Below are 22,994 nucleotides of genomic sequence, written 5' to 3'. Positions count from 1 at the left end.
CCCTCACGCTAGCCTGGCAGCACCCCCCAGAGGAGATGACGTGGGCTCACCTGCGATCACGGTGTTCACACACTCGTACAGAAGGGACATGGCGGACGTGCTGGGGAGGAAGAGAAACAGCATGAGGACAAGGTCCGGGAGTCGCCCCAGACATCAGGTGGGGGCACTGCCCTGGAGGCCTCACAGGGAGAGCACTGCTGCCAGCCCAGCCACACTGTGACGGCTACCAAGAGTCACCCCCCTGGCCTCACCTCAGGGCCCAGCTCACCGCCCTCTCCTGCTCGTTTCATTACAAACAGAGCACACATTTAACTGAAGATTCTGGTGAGTTCTGCTGGGCTTGAGGCTTCCTTTCTTGGCTTTAAACAAACACAGTTAGCCAAAAGGGCAGTTAGAGTCCCCAGGGAGCGCCATGGAGCAGCCTGCGTTTCTGAGACCAGCAGGGATCCGGATGCACAGCCACAGGCTCCCGCCACACCTAGCCACTCTGCTGGTGCAAAGGACAAAGGTACTACTTTTATAAATAAAGGGGACCAGGTCTGGAAGGCTTGGGGTTCTGCTCGGCACCCAGTGAACCCTGTGGTGCCCACAGAGTGTCCCCAACTACCTCCTCCAGCATCGCACAGTACCACCTGGCACTCCGAGGAGAGCAACAGGTGAGCACACATGGCCAGCAGAGGCCCCATGGCCGGCCCTCGGGAGGTTAGCTCCGGCCACTCCACCCTCTCCCTTCCTGAGCTGTGGCCAGCACAGTAGCCAGGACTTTGGACAAACAAGATGGGCCCTGGGAGGACAGGCGAGGGGTGGGCGGGCAGCAGGAGTCTGCTCTACTCTTGACACGGTGCTGTGTCAAGCCCAAACCACAGAAGCCCAAGCAGAGAAGGCCACAGGCCAGAGTCCGGGGTGCAGGGCCCACCAGCTGGCACAGCGCCACAGATCAGAAGCCAGAGCTGCCTGAGTGTGCACAGCAGGGCCATGTCCACTGCTGCAGTACAGACAGAGGGGACCCCTCAGGCGCCAAGGCACTTGCCTAAGGTACACTCCCCGAGTCCTTCCTCCTCAGGAAGGTAGACCTACAGCCCAGGATGGCATGAGGGTGGTCAGGGCCTGGCTTCCTGCTCTGGGAGCCATGAGCCGGGCATGCAAGGGGAGGCCTACCTGTGGATCAGGTTGGTGAGAGGCTCAATCAGCTTCTTGCCCAGCCTTGGCTCCAGAGGGGTCAGGGCTCCAAACTGCGGGGATAGAGGGGTGTGTCACTGCCAGCTCCAGCGGCCCTGAGGGCCAGAAGACACCCCAGGGGGCACTTGCCAGTTTGATGATCTTGATGAGCACCCAGTTGTTGGTGGAGCAGGTCATCAGCTTGAAGAAGAGGGGGGCCAGGGACAGGTAGTTCTTGGGGTTTCGTCGAGCCAGCTCACAGATGACGTTGACGGCCGCAGACTGGACCCCTGAGGACCAAGAGGGCACCCACATCAACAGCATAGAGCATCCTGTCCTCAAGGGCCCATCCCGTCTACAAGAGTGTCCTGTCCACTGGGCTGTCCTGGCTAAGGGGAACCCAGCGTCGCAAGGCTGGCGCTGGCCGTCTGAGGACCCGCTCGTGGACTGCACAGGCACAGGACCAGCCAGCACTGCCACAGCGGACTGCAGTGTGGTGTGGACAACATGCACATTCTGGGTCTGTGTGCTAAGGGGCCCCAGAGGGCCCTGCCCCGGGGCTCTGGGCCTCTGGCTGGGAGCAGGGATGCCTAGGGTGCTGAGGCCTGGCTGCACGGGAGTGTGCTAACAAAGGGTAGAACGTGAGGGGGTGCGGGAGCCCCCAAATGTGTCGCTAGTCAGAGGTGTGGCTGGCATCAGGTGGCAGAAAGACCTGGGGGCAGGCCCCTCCTCTGCACAAGGGACCCTGAGGCAGGTGCTGGAGCCAGGCCCAAGGAGCGAATCAGCACTTGGTGCATGGGACCAAGGGGCGCTCCTGTTTCAACAGGCTTCACGCTGAAGACACTGACAGAGGGTTTGGAAAAGCTGAGGGAAGGGCACATGGGTCAGAATTCTTTGTGGTACTTCTTCCATGTTTCTATGAATCTGACAGTATTTAAAAAAAGTCTTTTGAGCTCAATGCGGTGGTGCACACCTGTCATCCCAGCAGCTCAGGAGGCTGAGACAGGAGGATCACGAGTTCAAAGCCAGCCTCAGCGACAGCAAGGCCCTACGCAGCTCAGTGAGACCCTGTCTCTAAATAAAATACAAAATAGGGCTGCGATGTGGCTCAGTGGCTGAGTGCCCGAGTTCAATCCTTGATATCCCCCCGAAAAAAGTGTTTTTGAAATTTTTAACTTTCAAAAAAAGCACAAGATGGGCTGGGGACGTGGCTCAAGCGGTAGCGCGCTCGCCTGGCATGCGTGCAGCCCGGGTTCGATCCTCAGCACCACATACCAACAAAGATGTTATGTCCGCTGAAAACTAAAAAATAAATATTAAAATTCTTTCTCTCTCTTTAAAAAAAAAAAAAAAAGCAGAAGACCAGGGCTGGGTGTGGCTCAGTGGTGAGCCCGTGCCTTGCACACATGAGCCCTGGGTTCCATCCTCAGCGCCAGCCCCACATAAAATAAACAAACAGATAAATAAATAAAATAAAAAGTATTGTATCCTTCTACGACTAAAGCAAACAAACAAAAACATAAAAAAGAAAAGAGCAGAAAAACAAAAAGAAAGAAAATGAGTGGACATGATGGCCACACCTGTCTGCACAGCCACTTGGGAGACTGAGGCAGGAGGATCACAAGTTCTAGGCCAGCCAGATAATAGGGGCAGGGGACACAACTCAGTGGTAAAGCACCCTGGGTTAAGTCCCCAATACCCCCCCAAAAAACACCCCTTCCTGCTTTGAAAATCATGGCCCAGTCTTTATGACCAAAGAGAAAGTTCTCTCTCTTTTTTTTTTTTTTTTTTGATATTTATTCTTAAGTTTTAGGTGGACACAATATCTTTATTTTGCATTTATGTGGTGCTGAGGATGGAACCCATGCCCCATGCATGCTAGGCGAGCGCTCTGCCTCTGAGCCCCAGCCCCAGCCCCAGAGAAAAAGTTCTGAGGGTTCAGTGTTCCCACCAAACTAGAACTCAGAGTGTGGCCCTAGCTCTGCCCCTGCCCTGGTGACAGGGACAGGAGCACAGAGGTACTCTGAGAAAAGAGTAGGGTCCGTGGTCCCCAGCATCAGCATGCAGTGGGGTGGCCCAGAGTCTTGCACTCCACTACGTGGCACACGCCCAGGACACTCCAGTGCAGCCTCTGGCCTCCGCTCTGGTGGAGGGAGGGAGGGACTGGACCTACCAGCCTTCAGTCCAGGGGGAGGTGGCTCAGCTCCGTGCTCCCGCTCTGCCCCACGGGATGGGACTCTGTGCCAGGGGTGGGTGTTCTCTCCTGAACCAGGCCTCGCCCTCTATGCCCAAGGCCATGAGATGCAGCCTGATAAAAACGCCCCTGACCTCCACACGACCTCTTATGTTTCCTGAGGGTGCACCCTGAACCCCAGCCTCCCTTGGGCCTGAGGCACTTGGTCACCTGTGACAGTCCCCAGTTCTGGGCCTGCTCTCAATTCCTCAGTGAGGTCCATCCAGCCTCTGCCTGGGACAGCCACCACTGGTGACCACCTCACTGTGGAACGCTGGATGCAGGCTGCCTGACTTGCCCCACTGACCACACCCCGCAGGGATGTGCAGATGTGCCAGGGACGCCCTCACAGCCTCAGGCACCTCCAGGCACCCTCAGTGTCTGGTGCTCTCTGATTCCCCACACCACATGCTCTGATCCCCCAGCCAGACCCCTTGGAGCCCCCCGGGTGATGCTTAGCAGTAAAGGCCCTTGCCAGGGGTCCCTTGTCCCCATGCTCCACACCCCTGACCTCTAAGTGTGGCCTCTAGGGGTTCAAGTACTCCAAAGACCTACAAGGGACCTCACTGCCTGTCAGTGAGGGGTTCTCTATCATAGAGTTCTAAATGACAGTTCAACACTGCATCCCTCAGTGGCCACATTGCAAATGTTGGCCACAAGGCCACCAGGTTGGAGGTGGCGCCCGGGCAGGATACCAGGTTGCTCTGATAGGGTCATCGAGCTGCTCCCCACCCCTTCCTGGATCCCAGGAGCACCCCAAGCTCAACTGTACCCGCTGCCGGCTGGATGCAGTGGGCTTCCTGCCTGCCAGGCCAGGCTGGGCCTCAGGTGCTGTCTACTGTGTCCCGTGGCCATCACAACACAGGGGACAAGGGGCTTCCACTAGGATCACCACCCCACAAACCCACATGCTCCCATATAACATGCCCTCGCACATTCCTGGAGACCTGGCCAGCACCCACAGACTGCAATGTACCCACCGGGGTCAGGGTCCTCCAGCTTCTCCTTCAGCCGAGGGAAGGCGGGGCGCAGAGACTCGGGGTACTTGAGGAACACCTTGTACATGATGAGCACCGCCTTCTTCCGGATGTACGGCTTGGTGTGTGACATCTGCAGAGAGAACCCAGGGTCGACACAAGCTCCCCCATCACCCACCCCGCCCTGCCCAGGGCCCTGACCCTCACCCCGCGGGTGGCTCCCAGCACTCTAGTTCCGGGCCAGCCAGCTATCTGGAAAGGCCCAGAGGTGATATTTCCGGCCTTGTGGGCTCGGTGGCCTCTGTCATGACTGAGGCTCTGCCCTGGACAGGACAGCAGCACGGGCACGCCCAGGTGCTACCAGAACCTGGCTTAATTCAGTTTTTATTTTTTCCTCTTTTTTGAGATGGCTCAAGTGACCCTCTTGCCCTTCTGCCCATGTAGCTGGGGCTGCAGGCACTGCCATCCTGCCTGGCAAGGCAGTCACTTATTTTTAAAACTTGGTTGACAACAGGCAGCCAGCTAGATCTGGCCCTGGGGCCACAGTGTGCTGACCCTGATCTAGGAGCCAAGACAGCCGTAACAAGCTCCGAGACCATCAGCCGACACCCACACATTCTTGTGGTCAAGGCTGACCACACATGACCTTCACCAGGTGGGAGGTGCCACTGTCCACACCCTGATGTGGAAAACGGAGGAACAGGCCCCGGTGTGGCCAGTATGCAGGGGCTGCGCCCACAGGGCTTTGCTTCAAGGCTGACTCGGTGCCGAGGAGAGCCACACCTGGACAGCACCGGGCAGAGGGGAGGCCTCACCACACTGCAGCTGGCCGGCACTGAGAAGGGCCAGGGCCGCACACACCTCAGCAAGAAAACAGGCGACCCACAGGCCTGACACACTGGACTCCCAGCTTCCTCCTGCCAGCAGGGTCGTTTTCAAGCTGAACTCAGAAACGCAGGGACTCAAGTGACCCCGAGCAGGTCCCTCCAGGGGTGACAGCAGCTGAGCTCCCATCTCATCCAGGCCACACGTGGACCACTTCACCTGTTTCCACGCGGCCAAGCTTTCTGGGTGGGACACCTTAAGCCCAAGTTCCAGGCACCCAAACACGGGACAAAGGGAAGGGCTGGCAGGCGGGCTGGAAACTCACCAGTGTCATGATGTCATTTGCCAGGTCTCTGGCAAGATCTGGGGTGACAAAACAGGACAGGCCAGTCAGCGCAACTCCAGTGTCATACTGGCTGGGGCTGCTCAGGTCCTGAGAGGGGAGAGGAGCCGCTTAGTGTGCCTGTGCCGCTCAGGCCGGCGGCCCTGCCCCAGGCCCTGGAGCCACAGCCCTGCCCCCAGAACAGCCAGGGGCAAGCCCGGCGCCTGCTGGAGCTCTGGCCCAAGGCTTCACTCGTCTCCGGGAACAAGAACGGAGCAGGACACCAGGGAAGCCGAGGGCAGCTCCCAGGACCTCACTACGCCACGCGCGCCGCTCCTCCACCCAGGGAGCTCTGGACGCCACTCGCCTGCCCGGGGCTCCACCTGCTGAAGGGGCTGGGGCTCCGGGCCTGCATGTGCCGGGGGTGCGCCGAGAGCCACCCTCCACGGTAGGGACACGTCAGCAGCCCTGGCGCAGCCCTTGGCCCCCCAGGAGCCCGACTACTAGAGCAGCTTCACTCAGCAAAGAGCCACAGAGGGCACCAGACACTGAGGGGCCTACTGCAAGGGAGACCTGTCGAGAGGGCACTTGAGGACCACTGGGCTCTGGTCCCGGCCCCAGAGCAGCAGCCCTCCTGGGCCCTGGGCCTGTGGTCCAGGAGCTCTCAGAGTCCTGGGCTCGTTAAGCCAGCAGGGGAGGGCTGGCTGCAGCTCAGAGGTAGAGCAACAGCCTCGTGTGCGAGGCCCTGGGCTCCGTCCTCAGCACCACATAAAACACATAGAATCAAGGTCCGTGTCCATCTTCAACTAAAAGCACTAAAAAAAACTGCAGGGGAGGTGATCCCTTGGGTCCCCTGGACCTGCGGGAGCTCTGTCTCTTTTTTCTTCACTTAAATAAAACCTACACTCAAAAAAAGAAGAAGAAGAAGAAGAAAAGGAAAAGGAGAGGAAAGAAAGGCACAGGGGCGGGGACATCCAGGACACGTTCGGGGTGCCCTTCAGCAGATGGGCTGCCGCGGCACGGAAGCACTCCATCTGAGCCAGGACAGCACAGGGACAACAGTGACTCCCTAGACAGTGAGGCCGGAGGGGCGGGGCTGGCTCAGTGGAGAGCACTTGCCGGCACCTGATCGATCCTCGGCACCACATGCAAATAAACAAACAATGAGATCATGTTCCTCTACAACTAAAAGTATATTGAAAACTTAAAAAGCGAGGCCGCAGGGCTCCCCGCACTGCAGGCCTGACCCATAGCCCAGCACGCTTCCTGGTCAGGACGGAGCGGGGCAGGGGCGTGCTGAAGCACACAGAGCCCACCCCCAATTTCTGCACCCCACCCCTTCCCCATCTGGCAACCACACCCTCTTCCTGGCAGAAAACCCCACCTGCCCTGGCCCCACGTGGGCACCTGACCCTGAAGTCCCTACAGGCCACACCTAGTAGCTCTGCTCTCATCCATGGTGACAGCTGGCTCCCCTGCACCACGAGCTCAGTAGGACCATTCTGCTGGGACCTGCACCTCAGGCTGTGCCAACAATAGCACCACACACTTGCCCCATGGTCCAGGGTACCCTGAAGGGGTGACAACACCTACAGGGTCCGGCCCTTGCCCCGGTGAACATGAATCTGTAGCCTCTGATATCAGTCGGAGCTGGCGGGGCCAGCCCCACAGAGAGGGTGGGCCTCCAAGGTGCTCACACCTGCAGCCACGTCATGGGCCAGGAGCACCAGGGCCGGGAGGAGTGTCTTCTCTGTAGTCTCAAGGCCATCCCAGAAAGGTAAGAACTCTGTACAGACCTCACAGAACCTAAAAGAACCCAGGGAAGCCCGGCACAGTGGCCACACCTATCACCCACCAGCTCAGGAGGCTGAGGCAGGATAGTTGGACCATTGCAAGTCCAAAGCCAGCCTCAGCAACTTAGCGAGGCCCTAAGCACCTTCGTGAAACTCTGTCTCTAAATAAAAAATAAAAGGGCTGGGTAATGGCTCAGTGTAGAGGTTCACACTCCTGGACCACCCAAAAAACCAACATGGGAGAAAGCGCCCACTGGCAGGGGCCGTAGGAGGGGAGCAGGAAAGGGCCGGTGCCACAAGGCCAGTCTCCAAGTGCACCCCTGGAGCTGCCGGAGCTCGCCTCCAGCACCGAGCAGAGGAGACAAGACGGGTGTCCTGCCAGGCCGACGAGCACCAGGTCTGCCGAGGCCAAGCCTGCTCGCTGGAGGAGCCACCCTCTGGGCTTTCTCCGCGTCGCACAGGAGGCAGGAGGGCCAGCGTGGCCGGGGTGAGTGCCCACCTTGCGTATCTGGTTCGTTGTCAGCATGATGACATCTGTGCCTTCGTGAAAACACTGGGAAGCAGCAAGGTAGCCGATGCGCTGTGGGGGTCAAGCGACAGCACGTCAGAGACACGAGGAAGCCTCCTGGAGACTCCAGCCAGCAGTGTGTCCTCTGTCCAGGTGCTGGGGGCTGGGGCGCGAGCGCCAGGACACACCAGGCCTCCACACAGCTCAAGGAGGCGCCCAGGTGGGTGGGAGCTCCTGGTCTGGAAACACGTTCCTCCACAGGCTGCCAGGCCCTGCCTGCGCTCTGATTGCAATGGAGCCGCTGAGCCACGGGAATGAGGCAGGAAGTCCTGGGTTTGGTGATGACCCAGGCCCCTCTTCAGCAGGCTGCAGAGGATGCCCAGGGTCACACTCACAAATGCAGAGAATGCTTTAAATACACGTGTATGGGCGACCACGTCAGCTTTGACAAACAGGGCATTTCATTTCTCCACCCCAGTTCCTGGGGTGAGGGGGTGCATGGCTCAGTGAGAGCGCTGGCTGAGCATGTGTGAAGCCCAAGTCCCATCCCCAGGACCACAAGAAATATCAACCAATAAATTGGCTGGGTGTCGTGGCACACACCTGTGATCCTAGCAACCTGGAAGGCCGAGGCAGGAGGGTCAGAAGTTCAAGGCTAGCCTGGGTTACTTAGCGAGACCCTGTCTTCAAAATAAAAATTTAAAAAGGGACTGTGGATGTGGCTCAGCAGTAGAGCACCCCGGGTTCAATCCCCAGTAACAGGGGAAAAAAAGAAGAAAATGTCTAAGAGGCACACGGACAGGGTAATGGAGTGATCTTGAGACAAGGAGATTAACTGTTGATTTTTTCTAAGGGTCATAAATTTAACTTGTCATCTAAAATATACACTCAGTTCAGGCTTAACAAAATCAACATTTGTTGACATTATTTTAAATGAAAAGAAAAGCTTTACATAGATGGTATTTAATAAGGGGGGTGACGGTTGCATGGAGAAAGCCACTGGAACTGAGACAGGTAGGTCATTATTAGTTTTGTTATTTCCGTATTTTTTTTTCTTTTTGTTTTTGAAATATGTTTCCTTTAACCCATTAAAGTCCCAAGTTTTCAATTCTGCAAATGGAAGCAACACTCCAGTATTATTTCAAGGTCACCCTAAATGGTACATCTCCTGCTCCGTTTGAGTTCTCACAGGTGTTCCACATCTGGACAACAGGACAAAATGGGTCAATAAATGCCCAAGGGTAGATTCGGGCTTGCTGCTGACGAGCAGTACCGGCGGACCCAGGCCCTCGCGCATACCAAGCAAGGCCTCACCCTGAGCTGCCCCTCAGCCCTGAGGATTTTTTTAAGACAAGTAAACCCTCCAGGACCCACGCTCACCACCAGGGGTGCGCGTGAAGCTGGGGTTCGGGAAGCTGACACTTTGCCTGGCAGCCTGGCCCCAGGGGATGTTGGTGTGGAGGATGCCCCCCGCCCACGCCCACCCGTACCCACCTTGAAGGTGAACTTGGAGGCGCTCATGACTTCGACGATGTTGAAGGCAGCCCAGCTGATGTCGTACCCTAACATTTGCAACTGTTAAGAAGGAGGCACGGGAACTCTTACTCACACGCCAAAGCGGGGACAAAGGGAGCCACCTTAACGGACGTGCGCTCCAGTCAGCTCAGCCACCAAGGGCACCCACACACACCCTAGGCTCGTGCACCATCTGACACTCAGAATCCACAGGGACAGGTCAACAACAACTCTACAAGGCAACAAATGCCGGCAACTGAGACACGGAACTCCCACCCATGACACTGGGCTCCGGGCAACAGCTGGGTCCACAAGTGCCCTTCCTGGGGGCTGCTGGGACAAGCCCTCCCTATCTCTGAGGAGGAATCAGGTGGGAGGATGGGCACAGCCCCAGCTCACACCATGGGCAGCAACTGCAGCCCGGGAGGGAGCCTGGCAGCGCAGAGCCTGGGCTCACCCGCTGGGCTCCAGGCCTTCCTGGAGGGCGGGCCTCCAGCACCCCGCCACCCCCAGCACCCCAGGCACGCCAGCTGTGTCATCATCACAGCCTGACCTGGAGTTGGCACCGTGGCAGATGGTAGCAGTGAGTGTGACAGGTGGATGGACGGCAGGCAGGCATGCGCGCACACACACACACACACACACACACACACACACGGGCAGCGGGACGGTGCACAGATGTGGAATACACATTGAGCCTGGCAGGTGGAGGCTGAGGCAAGGCTCGGCCCAGCCCTCGGGAGGCACTCACATAGGTCAGCTTGCAGACGGCATTGGCCTTCACCGCGATGTTGTCTTGCTTCAGCTCCTGCTTGATTTCGTCAATGCACTGAGAGATGTATTTTGCCTAAAATGGAAAAAGAAAAGAGCCTAAGCTCAAACATCTACCGGAAACAGTCGACAGTAACCAGTCTGGAAAGAAGCCAGACACAAAAAGGCCACAGTGTGCGATTCTACTGATAGGAAATGCCCAGAACAGGTGGGTCCAGGGACAGGCCGTGGACACCCAGAGGCTGGGGAGGGGATGGCGGTAACTGCTCACGAGGACACAGTTTCTTGTACGCCTTGGGTGAGGGTGACAGAATGCTCTGGTGTCACATAACATTCCAACACATGTGTGGACACGTTGGATGTGTCCACTCCCCAATGGACGCAGGGCACTGGGCCTGTCATGCCACCCAGGGGTTGCGCCTGCCGTGTGCCTCCAGCCCTCGGCACAGGCTGCCAGCTCTGCCCTCCCGCCATGCCCAAGAGGGCTCGGCCCAGCAGCACTGAGGGGCCAGGGTCAGGTGCCAGCCAGACGTGCTCCTCTGAGTGTGGCACACCACGAGACGAGCAGAGGTCACCACGTCAGCCCAGGAGGAAAGCAGAGGTCACTCCAGGGTCTGGGGTAACTTCAACAGTCGGTGTTCAGGGGCCACGGGGGCCCTCCTGAGCACTGTGTCGAGCACCAGGGCCCCTCACCCTGTTTGGTTGTGTGATGAGAGGACCAAGAGCTGTACCTGCTGTATCCTGTCCTCCCATCCTCAGATGGTGGGGCTCAATGCTCCTTCCAACACCCCAAGACCTGCCACCTCCCCTGGGGTCAGGCCCTCAGGGATGGGACAAGGAGCTCTGGTCCCAGTCCCCGTGCGGCCACCTCATCCCCTCCAGGGCTGTTCTGTGGAGGCAGCCCCAGCACCTGCTGCTCCTCCTGTCACTGCAGGGCCACGCCCTGACCCAGGCAGGGGCAGAGGGCCACTGCTATTCAGTGCCCTCTCTGCCACAGAATATTCTGAATATTTTATGATCCAGACTTAGAACAATGGAACAAGCGACACTGTACACTGACGACATGCTTCAAATTACCAAATCCTGCTGAGGGCTCCTGGGATCCTGGCCTGGCACGCGGGTGTCCCTTTGTTGCACCTCAAAGGACCACAGCAGTTAATGTGGTGCTGAAGATCAACCCAGGGCCTCGAGCACGTGAGGCAAGCGCTCTACTGCTGAGCCCCAACCCCAGCCCCTTTTCTTTTTTGTGTTTCATTTTGAGACAGGGTCTGGCTAAGTTGCTTCAAGCTCTTGCTAAATGGGAACATCAAGGGTGGAGGTGCCTGCTGGGCGCGGTGGCACACGCCTGTCATCCCAATAGCTCAGGAGGCTGAGGCAGGAGGATCGCCAGTTCAAAGCCAGCCTCAGCACCAGCAAGTTCTCAGCCACTCAGTGAGACCGTGCCTCTAAATAAAAAATACAAAACAGGGCTGGGGGTGGGGCTTAGTGGTCAAGGGCCCTGAGTTCAATTCCTGGTACCACAGACAGACAGACAAACAAGTGGAGCTGCCAGGTGCAGTGGCCACACCTGTAAGCCCAGTGGCTGGGGAGGCTGAGGCAGGAGGTTCGCAAGTTCAAGACCAGCCTCAGCAATTCAGCAAAAGCCTGAAGCAACTTAGCAAGATCCTGTCTCAAAATAAAACATAAAAAAGTAAAAAAAGGGACTGGGGTTGTGGCTCAGGGGTAAAGCGCTCACCTCACACATGCAAGGCCCTGGGTTCGATGCTCAGCACCACATTAAAAAAAATAATAATAAAGGTATTGTGTCCAACTACAAGTAAAATAAAATATTTTTAAAAAAGAAAAAATTAAATAGAGCTGGGGATGTGGCTCAGTGGTAAGCACCCCTGGGCTCAATCCCCGGTACAAAAACAGAAAGGTGGGCTGGGGATGCGGCTCAAGCGGTAGCACGCTTGCCTGGCATGCGCGGGGCGCTAGGTTCATCCTCAGCACCCATACAAATAAAATAAAGATGTTGTGTCCACCGAAAACTCAAAAATGCACATTAAAAAATCTCTCTCTCTTTAAAAACAAAAAAAAGGTAGTGACCGCCCACCTGGCCAGCAGCTCCAATCCCAGGTGCACCCAAGACCACTGAAGACGGGTCCCAGCACAACAGCAGCTCACTAAGGTTCTCAGCGACACGCCTCCCGCTGCCCGGGCAGGAGGACCCGTCAACGTCCACTCCCAGTATCCAGAAAATACCTCTGAACTACTCCAGATGAGGAGCAGGAGCCACCTGCGCTCAAGGAAACAGGCAGCCCAGGGAGAGCAGCCCCTCAGGCCGCCCGGCTCCCGAGGAGCAGAGGACAGTCCGCTGGGGCAGGAAAGAGCCCGGGAACCTCAGCAGAGAAGCAGGCAACAGGAAGCAGTCACGCAGACCCCAGAAGCGCAAAGATTCCGAAATAAAATCCACGCACAGGCAAAAGTGCAGCTTCGCAGCCGAGCGGTACGCTGGAAGGTGGGAGGCGCTGGGTGCCACCTCAGCACCAAAAACACAAAGCGACTCGTCACAGTGCTTAAATGCTTATATCAAAGCTACCTGGCGTCAAAATATGGATTGAGGTAAAAGGGTACCAGGAACTGAAACAAGGCACTTCATACTGAGCCACATCCCCAGTCCTTGTTTTCTCTTTTCTTTTCTTTTTTTTGAGACAGACCTTGTTAAGTAGCTGAGGCTGGCCTCAAACTTGTGATCCTTCTGCCTCCGCCTCCCAAGTCACCTTTGCCAGTGCCACTGTGTCCAGTTTATATAAGGCATTTGAGCATCCTTGGATTTTTGGTATTCTGGGAGTCCTGAAATCAAGCTCTCAAGGGTGCCAAGGGATGATCCTATGTTAACAATATAAACTAGCTGGATGCAGTGGCGCACACCTATAATTCAGTGGCTCAGGAGGCGAAAGAAAGGGGGTTATAAGTTCAAAGCCTGCTTCAGCAATTTAGCAAGACCCTGTCTCATAAAAAAAAAAAAAAAAAAAAAAAAAAAAAAAAAAACATAAACTAGAAATGTTTTGAGGTGTAAGGTATAAATGGCTACATACTGAAACACAAAAACAATTCAAGATGCAGCCTGGTGGGATTCCTCAACTGCCTGGGCTAGCTCCATGGAAAAACTCGCTCCTCCACCTGCCAAACAAGTGCGCAGGTGCAAGGGCTCCTCTTTAGCTGTGGGAACTTATTTGGAACACAGGATGCACACTTCCTTTCCACAGGAACCCCTCAGGGCGACAGGCAAACTGGCTGTATCAAACCTCGCTGCACAGATGAAATTCCCTGGAGAGCTTTTCTTAAAAATTTAGATTCTCACTGGCCTGTCATGGAGGGGCTCAGGAGGCTGAGGCAGGAGGATCTCAAGTTCAAAGCCAGCCACAGAAATTTAATGAGCCCCTAAGCAACTTAGCAAGACCCTGTCTCAAAGCAACTAAAAAAGGGGGCTGGGGACATAGCTGAGCTGATAGAGTTCTTGCCTAGCATGCACAAGGCCCTGGGTTCAATCCCCAGCACCACCAAAAATAAATTAATTAAAATTTTTAAAAATAAATAAAAAGGGCTGGAGAAGTGGCTCAGTGGTAAAGTACCCCTGGCTCAATCCCCACCACCAAAAATATAAACAAACCCGATCCCTGGGCCTGCCCTCGATGAATGAAATCCAGGCAGATTTCTGGGATAAAGCCAGAGAAGCTGTATTTCCCCAGTGTTGGCAGAGGGGCTCGAGGGCCACCTGCCGTCTGCACAGGAGGACGTGTGCCTGGTGGCTCACCAGGCTCCTCGGCCCCAAGCAGGGGCAGGGGGTGGTGCCACATGCCAGGTCCATCCCTGCCCACTGCCTCTAGCCTAGGCACTGCTTCTCTCTCTCCTCCTCCTCTTTCTCCCTCTGTTTCTCTCTCCCTAAAAAATAAGTAAATAAATAAATGAACTGGGTGCAGCCACATCCCGCCTCTCAGCATGTGCGGCTCATGTAAGCGGCTCTGGGGACAAAAGATGAAGGCATGGAGAGGTGCCACCTGGACGGTCCTTCCCTGAGGCTGGGAGGGCACCTCATGTCTGCATGCACTGCAGGCCGGGGCAAAGCAGTGGGGCCTCAGCCCTGGTCAGGGTTTGCCTGGGGACAAAGGGGAGCAATCAGCAAGCTCAACGACAGCTCAGTGTACAGCAGCTGCACCACAGGCGACCCGAGGCCACCTTGGTCTCCGTGACCCTCCATCTGCCGGCCGCAGGCTCCCTGACAGGAGAGAAGCGGGCCCACAGCTCCAGAGCAAGTTCTCCTTTGGGCGACCCCATCCCCAGGGAACACCGGCCACGTCTGGGGACAATGGTGGCTCCATGAGGGAGGTTGTGCCAGGAGGCGTGCTGCTCAGCACGTGCAGTGCTCAGGACGCCCACCACTGAGCCCTAGCCTCGGTCATGAGGAGGAGACCCTGACTTCGGGCAGTGACTGACGTTACTGAAAGAAAAACACCACTCAGTGCGGCATGGTGCCACCCTGTCATTCCAGCAACTCAGGAGGCTGAGGCAGGAGGGTCCCAAGTTCCAGGCCAGCCTCAGTAAGTTATTGAGGCAAACAAGAAAGAAAGAAGGACTGGGGGTACAGCTCAGTGATAGAGCACCCCAGTAACCCGCTCCAAAGAAAGAAAACTCAGCTCAAACATGCATTTTTATCCTTCTCTCAGGTGTGAAAACGAACCTCAAAAAATGACCACCAGGGGCCAGCTGGGCTGGGGCTGGGGCTCAGTGGCAGAGCGCTTGCCCAGCACGTGTGAGGCACTGGGTTTGATCCTCAGCCCCACATAAAAGAAATAAATAAAATAAAGGTCCATCAACAACTAAAAAAATTTTTTTAAGTAAAACAAAATAACAGTCAGTGTGTAGTAACTATTGCCCAAGCCAGATCAGCAGAGGACTTCTGGTCAGGTCCCATGGCAGCACCCTAGTGAGTGTCCCCAGCCGCGTCCCTGGGCCCAGGAAGGGCGTTCTTGAGGCCCGACTGCGGCCCAGGGCAGCACAGCAGCCGCTTCTCCCTCCCTGAGCCCCAGTTTACGGCATCCTTGAAATATCACCCACCGCGTCTCCGCCACTCCTGGGCTAGGCAAGCACTTCCCCCGGGCGACTCCTTATTTGTACCTTGAGACGGCCTGGCTAAGTTGGGATGTGGCTAGGTGGCCAGGCTGGCTTCAAACTTCCAATCCTCCCCCCTCAGCCTCCTGCGCAGCAGGGACGACAGGCCTGGTCCTGCGCCTGCTCACAAACCAATAAAATGAATGTTCAAGGGAGCTGGGCATCATCCAGCAACTCAGGAGGCTGAGGCAGGAGGATCACAAGTTCAAGGCCAGCCTCAGCAACTTAGCAAGACCCTGCCTCAAAGAAATAAAAGGGCTGGGAGTGTGGTCCAATGGTGGAGCACTTCCCGGGCAGGTGCAAAGCCCCAGGTTCCACAAACCAATAATAAAAAGAAAACAAGTGTCTAAAAGCATCAGTGAAATAGGTTTTGGAAATTCTTGTACCGCAGCGAAAATGTTTTCATACTGGGCCAGGACTGGGAAATCCAGAAATGGGATTTTAAATGTCAGTTTACTGTGAGGCAAATCCCAGGGGCCTTCACGCACCTGCTCCTACAGCCCTGCTCACGGTCAGCCTCTGCCAGCACCTGACGGAAGCTGGTCGTGGTGGTGCTGAACCAAACTCGAGTGAGAGCACAGGCAAGGAGGGCCGCAAGTGTCCGGCTGCGCAGCCCTGAGGGCTCAGCCCCGGCCTGAGGTGCCTAGGGTGCTGGGACGGAGGGACGGACGCTCCAGGCCAGAAGCTGGCACAGGGGAGCTGGAAAGTCCAGCCGAGGGCAGCAGGGACCCACCCAGGGCTTTGAAGGCAAGTACAGGGCAGGAGGGAGGAGGCCTGGGATACAGTCAGGATGCCCTGAGAGCATCTGACCAAAGGCCCCAAATAGGGACACAGGAGGAACAGAAGAGATGCTGCAGGTCAGCAAAGGAGTCAAGGGCACAGGGCGGGGCTCTGCTCTTCTTTAAAAGGACCAGGAAGGAGGGAGGACAGAAGACAGACGCACTCCTGCCATCCCTATGGCTTGGAGGCCGAGGCAGGAGGATCACAAATTCAAAGCCAGCCTCAGCAATAGCGAGGCCCTAAGCAACTCGGTGAGACTCTATCTCTAAATAGGGCTAGGGATGTGGCTCAGTGGTTGAGTGACCCTGAGTCCAATCCCCAGTAACCAGCACCCCCCAAAAAAGAGGGAGGACAGAGGGATGGGGATACCAACTTTGCACTCCAAGTGTGGGGTGACCCAGACTTCTGGGGGAAGGTGACAGCAAGATGGGTAAGTCCAGAACACCTGCTCTGAGCTGGAACTGAGACGAGGTGGAGGGGAGGGTATGGAGGGAGAGGACACCAGTGACCAGAGGACCACGGCAGAGCACGCTGAGTGTCAGCTGCAGCTCCCCACAGGAGCCCTGGCCACACGCAGCTCAAGAACTGCAACATGGGGTTAGAACTGACACAGGTGCGGAGCAGAGACACACAGGACCAGACAACACAGAAGAGCTTCGGTGGGATCTTCAGGGCGGTGCGGGTCAGGTGGGTCCTTCTTCCATCAACCCTGCCTGCTGCTTGTGTCTGTCCTGCAGGCTGATCAAGCCAGGTCCTCGCACATGCCAGGCCAACGCTCCAGCACTGAGCTGCACCCAGCCCGCTTCTGTGTTTTAAAAAGATGGCGACTAGAACGCTTGAACCTGCTCACATGGCTAGCACCACCTGTACAGGACAGCACCGTTTGTAGGCAATGGTGACACCAGATGCCCCACAGCAGCATGGCCAGCTGGGGCCAGCACACACACTCCCGTCCCCTCGACTCCTGGCCTGGGAGCTCTGGCGTCCCGGAATCGTGGTGACTCCCTTGTCCTGACTGCGGTGCCGGAGCTCTGTGACCCCCAGAGATGGCCTTCCTTGCCGTGTCCACCTGAGAGTCAGGTTGACGCACTCCGTCAGACGGTCACTGTAGACACAGCGGCTCTCACCTGCTCAGTGTCGACTCCGGAGGAGGCCGCGGTGGATCCAGGTGTGGCAGGGCTGGGCCCTCCTGAGTCCCCAGAGGCCCCTCAGCCCTTGGGTCGAGCCCCTCCTCCAGCACCAGGCCCAGCAGCACAGCATCTTCCAGGCTCTCTAACTCCGCCCACCCGTCTCCCCTCCTAAGGACCCTGTGGTGACCCTGGGCCCCAGATGGCCAGGGTGACCCAGCTCAAGGTCCTTCCCTGATCCTATCTTGCATCCAGAGGCAAGGTACCTACATGTCCAAGGATCAGGACGAGGCTCCCTCTGGGGACTAGCATTCAGCTGACCACAGTCAGGTCACCTAGTGACCCAGGGCCGGGAAAGACCCATACTGTGGGGCTATGGCTTCCAGGCTGCAGCACAGAAGCCAGGAGACAGAGGTGGGCCCACCTTCAAGGCAGACAGGCAGCCCGACGCCTGGGGCCTCGGGGAAAGAGGCCCTGCCTGGAGGGCCCGGCAAGGCAGAGGGCCCAGTGGGTGAGCAGAGCCAGTCCCAGCCCAGGGCCCGAACAACAGGCAGCACCTGCGCCAGGAGGCGGGTGGGAGAAAGGAGTCACGGCCTCAGGGAGGCTCAAGTCCCGGGCTAAGCAAAGAAGCTGGACAATGGAGACACCAAGAGGCCTAGAGGTTTGTGACAGGAGAGACCCACGAGGGTGAGGGGCAGACGCGCAGGCTCAGGCACACCACAGGGCCACACCACGAGAGCGGGTGTGCCCTCTACCCAGGGTGACAGTCGCTGGTAGCCCACTGGGGAGTAGGGCCAGTGGACGTGAAGAAAAAGCTCCATCCAGGGCCCTGGCAGCAGCCCCAACATGGGCTGTCCATGCCTGGACTTTGTTGGGACAAAAGCATCCCCTGGGGCTGCACCTGTGGTCACAGGGAAATACAACAAAGCCGGGGTGGCCTGGGGTCCCAGAGGCCTGCTCAGGGTTGCTGGGCACTCAATCGCTGGCTGGAGCACATGGGCGGCACGGACTCCCGTACACCAGGCACAGACAAGCCAGGGTCCAGCACCTCCCTCTGGGGTGGAGGCCTAGGAGATACACCTGGGTGCCACCCAAAGGGGCTAGAGAAGAGACAACACCCAGGCAGGGGAAGGTGCTGGAAGCCTGCAAGAGCCAGGCACAAGGCCATGGAGTGACAGGCACTGGCCCTGATCAACACACGCCCTCGCTGACCTGGGTGGACACTGGAGGACCTGGTCCACCAGCCTGAGACTGTCAGGCAGAGCAAATGGCACTGCCTGACCCCACTAAGCTGCCCATCAGGGGGGCTTGCCGAGCGGCGGGTCTGCCTGCACACTGCAGCAAGCTGCAGGGGCGGAGGGCTGGCGGGCAGGGGCGGGCAGACCTGTCCCCAATCCCCAGCAATGCCCAGCTCTGCGTGGAACCCCGTGTCGCACAAACCAGATCACACAGCTGCTGCCTGGAGCGGCTGAGGGTGCCTAGAAGAGGTGCTGCCCGCCTGCCGGAGCCAACACCTACCACCAGAAGGCAGCTCTGTTGGGAAGACGCACACTCGGGCGTCTTTGCTCAGGGGCAACCGCAACAGAAAAGCACCAGTGGAGGAGGAGGCCGCGGTTTTTTTTTGTTTTTGTTTTAAGAATTTTTTTTCACAAGGCCTTTATTTATCTGTTTTTATGTGGAGCTGAGGATCAAACCCAGTGCCTCACACATGCTAGGTGAGCGCTCTACCATGAGCCCCAGCCTCGGGCGGAGGAAGCCACTTTTTAAAGGGGGAACAGGCACTACGGCTGCCCAGGGCTGTGGCACCAGCATCTGTGAGCCCTGGAGGAATGCCCTTGAGACCACGAGGATGGACCTCTGAGGAACCAGGAGCCAGACTCCACAGGTCTGCCAGGATCATCCAACACGTCAACCAGTCAACAGAGGCACACAGAAACCTGGGACTCTGAGAACATCCCGCCCAGCCGGGCCCTGCATCCTTTAAAAGCAGATCCAGCCAGGCGCGATGGCCACACCTGTATCCCAGCAACTCAGAAGGCTGAGGCAGGAGGATCACAAGTTCAAAGCCAGCCTCAATTTAGCAAAACCCTAAGCAACTAGGTGAGACCCTATCTCTTCATAAAATACAAAAAAGGGCTGAGGATGTGGCTCAGTGGTTGAATGCCTCTGGGTTCAATCCCTGGCAACTAAATAAATAAATAAAATCACGTCCACCACCGGTGTCCCATTTGATGAGGACCCTGTCTGTGGAAAAGGCACTATCAGTTCCTACCAACTCTAAATGAAGAAACACACCTCCAAACTGAGGGTCCAGCTGAGTGGTAAAGTGTGTGCTTTGTGTGGGCAAGACTTTGGGACTGACCCACAACATAGGGGCTGAAGGCTACTGGGGAAAGAAGGCACACCTCCCTCAAAACCAGGCCCGCGCCAGGCACAGTGGCACCACCTGTAATCCCAGGGGCTGGGGAGGCTGAAATAGAAGGATCACAAGTTCAAAGCCAGCCTCAGGCCTGGACTGAAGCTCAGTGGCAGAGCGCTCACCGAGCATGGATGAGGCCCTGGGTTCAATCCTCAGCGACACATAAAAATGAACAAAATAAAGGCATTCTACCCATCTACAACTACCAAAAAAAAATAATAAATAAACAAAATAAAGGCATGCTATCAAACTAAAAAAAAAAAAAAAAACAGCCTTATCAAAAAGCAACTCAGTGAGACCCTGTCTCTAAATAAAAATAGGGCTGGGGATGCAGCTCAGTGGCTGAGTGTCCCTGAGTTCCATTCCCTGTACCACCACCACCAAAAAAAAAAAAAAAACCAGGCCCCTTTCTGGTGCAGTGGCCCACACCTGTAATCCTAGTTAGTCCAGAGGCTGAGCCCAAAGGATTGCAAGTCTAAGACCAGCCTGGAGCCCTGTGTCGAACATAATCCCAGCAACGGGAAGCTGGGGAGGAGGGTCACTAGGTCTGAAGCCAGCCTTAGCAATTTAGTGAGACCCTCAGCTATTTACCAAGACCCTGTGTCAAAACAAAATTAAAAAGGACTGAGGAGGTGACTTGGTGGTAGAGCACACCTAGGTTCAATCCCCAGCACCAAAAAACAAACAAGCTAACAAAAAAGACCAGCCTAGGCAACAGAGCAAGATTCCATTTCAAAAAATGATAGAATACCGTCCAAACAGTGGCACATGCCTGTCATTCCAACTACACAAGAGTCCAGACCAGTCAACTACGCGAGGCCCTGTCTAAAAATAAGAAATAAAAAGGCTGGGGTGTAGCTCAGTGGCAGAGCACTCCTAGGTTCAATCCCCAGCACCAGGGCGGGGGGGCACCACTCCCCTCATTAGAGAGTGTGTGGTCCACCCTCAGGGTTGCCAAACAAGCTGACCAGGGACAACCACAGAATGGGATGGAGGCACAGGAGCCAGGAGATCCTACCGGGGCAGAAAAAGCCACCTGAGGGTGCGAACACACTTTGAATCTGGCTAGCCACACTCATTATCTACACCGCAGGGCAAACAGCTACTCCTTCAGCTCCAACAGAACTGAGGACGGCATCCAAGTTGCTCACACAGCCACCAAGCAGCCAGGCGCTGGGGATGCAGAGCAAGGTGCAGCCAGAGAGGCAGGATGGCGTACAGTTAAGAAGAAACCAGCCTCCTGGCCCAGCAGGTGACAAGCTTCTGGGAAAGGGCAACAAGGCGCAAGACCTCAGGTTCCCAGCCAGGAGCCTGGCTGAGGGCACCTGGAGCGAGTTCCTGACTTTCTGCTCCTTCTGGCACAGGCCAGTAGCAGACCAGCTCATATCTGGCACCTGGGCTTAAAGGGCCTAACCCTCCCATTTGGGCATTCCTCAATGAAGCCAGCCGCTTGGTGGCCGCTCAATGTTTCTGTTCTTCCCTAATCTAGGTCACAGGTTGGGGGAAGGGAGGGGAGGGAAGGAAATGATGCCCAGTTACAATTTCACTTCTGGGAGACCATTTCCACCCCTGGGTTTGGTTCCTGTTTGAAGCTGGCTTTCCCACTCCAGCGTTTTCTTGGCTGCTCCCTTATGGGGGCTGAAGGGTCAGCCCTAGGAGCTGGGGCCCAGAGGCAAGGCCCTGACACCTGGCAGTGTCCCCAGCCTGGCCGCGGGGAGCAACCTGGACACGGTTCCCCATCCAGGAATTTCTCCAAGGGGCACCCTCGGATCCCCTGCCTCCGGCTCCAAGGAGAGTCCCCATGAGAATCAGGGATCTCCTGAGTCCCCAGGGTTCCTGGGCGCAGACACCAAGCCCCACAACTTCGCCTGTGTAGGGAAACTCACGAGGTCTCTGTGCAATGACCGAGGGGAGGGGGCAGAATCTCCCCGAGGGGCGCACTGAGGCTCCGGGAGGCCGGCCACCCTGCGGCAGGGCCCGGGCCGCCGCCTCGGGAACACTGCTGCCCCAGGTGCTCCGCAGACGGCAGCACAGGGGTACACTGAGGCTGGACAGGGAGAGGACGTGCGGCGTCGCTGCCCCCGGACAGGCGGGGCCGGAGCTCGGAGCGTGGCCCCGGGCACCGGCTGGAGGCTGAGCCGGCCGGGTGGGCAGGGCGGGCAGAGCCGGGACGGTGACCAGGCCGGGCACCCCGCTTGTGCCGGCTCACCTCGTCCTCCTTGTGGTTGCGGATGCCGCGGACCAGGTCCTGCAGGTTCTTGTCGAACATGCGGTCGATGCTGCCCTTGACCATCTTGAGGGCCATCGCGGCGGCCCGCGGGCTCTGGCCCCCGAAGGTCCGCGGCCCGGCACCGTGCAGGGGCCCGGGAACCGCGCCTGCCGCCCGCGGAGCACTGCGCTGCCGGCCGCCGCGGCGGGACAGGTGCCCAGGCCAGGGCGGCGGCGCGGTCGGTGAACAGGGACGGCGGCGACGACCCCCTGCCCAAAGGCCCGCGCTCCGGAGCCTAGCCGCTGGCAAATGGCGGACAAGATGGCGGCAGGTCAGCTGACGGCGGCCGCCGGGTCCCAGCCGGGCCGTCTGAGGGAGCCCCGCCCCGCCTTGGCCCCGCCCCTTCGCCTCCGTTTCCCTGACGACGACAGTCCGCCCAATCGCCGTGCGAAACTGCCCTTTTCGGTCGCATGGTTCCGCCCCCTCAGGGTCAGGCTCTGCCCTCTCATTGGTCAGTGTCGTACGTAACTCCAGGCACTTCCTCGTTCTGTGTCTAGCCTCGCCCCCGAAATGGGGGTCCGCCTCGTCCTGCCCCTGGGCTAAGTGACAGATATGGGCGTGATCTGTGGTGGGCGGAGCCTTGGTGGGCCGGGCGCCCACGTGGAGTTCCACCGTCCAGTTCCTGGAAAAGAACCTAGCTCCGCCTTCTCTGTATCTGAGAGATGACGCTTCCTGAGAACCTCCAAGTTCCATGCTGCGAACCAATCCTGTGTCCCCTGCAGCCTCACAAAATACTGTGATAGGTCAGGACAGGACTAACGTGCCCACAGGAAGAAACTGAGGCCAGAGCTGCAGCTTCAACGCAAGTAACTCACTCAATACAGATCCATCGAGGACCCATTGTGTGCCAGGCATAGGAAGGGGCACCGGACGCAACAGGAAATAACATACACCCAGTGCCCGCCCTAGGGATACCCCTTTAGGGAAGTAGAAGAGCCAGCCACAAACTCGGATAATATAGATGCAGCACAAATATGACCAATTATATCGAGAATACAGTTAAACCAAAGAGCAGAATAAAACGAAAAGTCCATGGCTGGATCGCTGCTCGATGACAGAGCACCTGCTTAGTGTGCAGGACACCTGATCAGATCACAGCCACATTTAAAAAAAAAAAAAATCAAGACCCATTAGAATGGGGGC

At 57.2% G+C, this 22,994-nt stretch overlaps 1 protein-coding gene across 2 annotated transcripts in view; it reads right to left on the bottom strand.

Moving 5' to 3' along the window:
- The window catches only part of Ap3d1 (adaptor related protein complex 3 subunit delta 1), a 37,696-nt gene extending 15,652 nt beyond the window's left edge, over positions 1-22,044 (bottom strand). Inside the window, exons 1-9 of one of the 2 annotated variants that reach the window (XM_046444243.2) lie at positions 21,792-22,044; positions 10,083-10,178; positions 9,311-9,391; positions 7,808-7,888; positions 5,519-5,626; positions 4,372-4,501; positions 1,309-1,448; positions 1,159-1,232; positions 51-100 (exon numbers count right to left, since the gene is read on the bottom strand). In XM_046444243.2, the coding sequence (XP_046300199.1) occupies positions 51-100; positions 1,159-1,232; positions 1,309-1,448; positions 4,372-4,501; positions 5,519-5,626; positions 7,808-7,888; positions 9,311-9,391; positions 10,083-10,178; positions 21,792-21,887 (856 nt within the window). In that variant the 5' untranslated portion in view covers positions 21,888-22,044. Of the gene's footprint in view, positions 1-50; positions 101-1,158; positions 1,233-1,308; positions 1,449-4,371; positions 4,502-5,518; positions 5,627-7,807; positions 7,889-9,310; positions 9,392-10,082; positions 10,179-21,791 lie in introns of those variants that run through there. The other variant, XM_046444242.1, reaches the window with a different exon arrangement.
- Positions 22,045-22,994: the final 950 nt, after the last annotated feature.

This window comes from Marmota monax, unplaced genomic scaffold (assembly GCF_021218885.2).
Source record: "Marmota monax isolate L192 unplaced genomic scaffold, Marmota_monax_Labrador192_F-V1.1 WCK01_AAM20220418_F8-fsc00102, whole genome shotgun sequence".
In the NCBI taxonomy this organism is placed as follows: domain Eukaryota; kingdom Metazoa; phylum Chordata; class Mammalia; order Rodentia; family Sciuridae; genus Marmota; species Marmota monax.
This window is presented reverse-complemented; position numbering and strand designations above follow the sequence as displayed.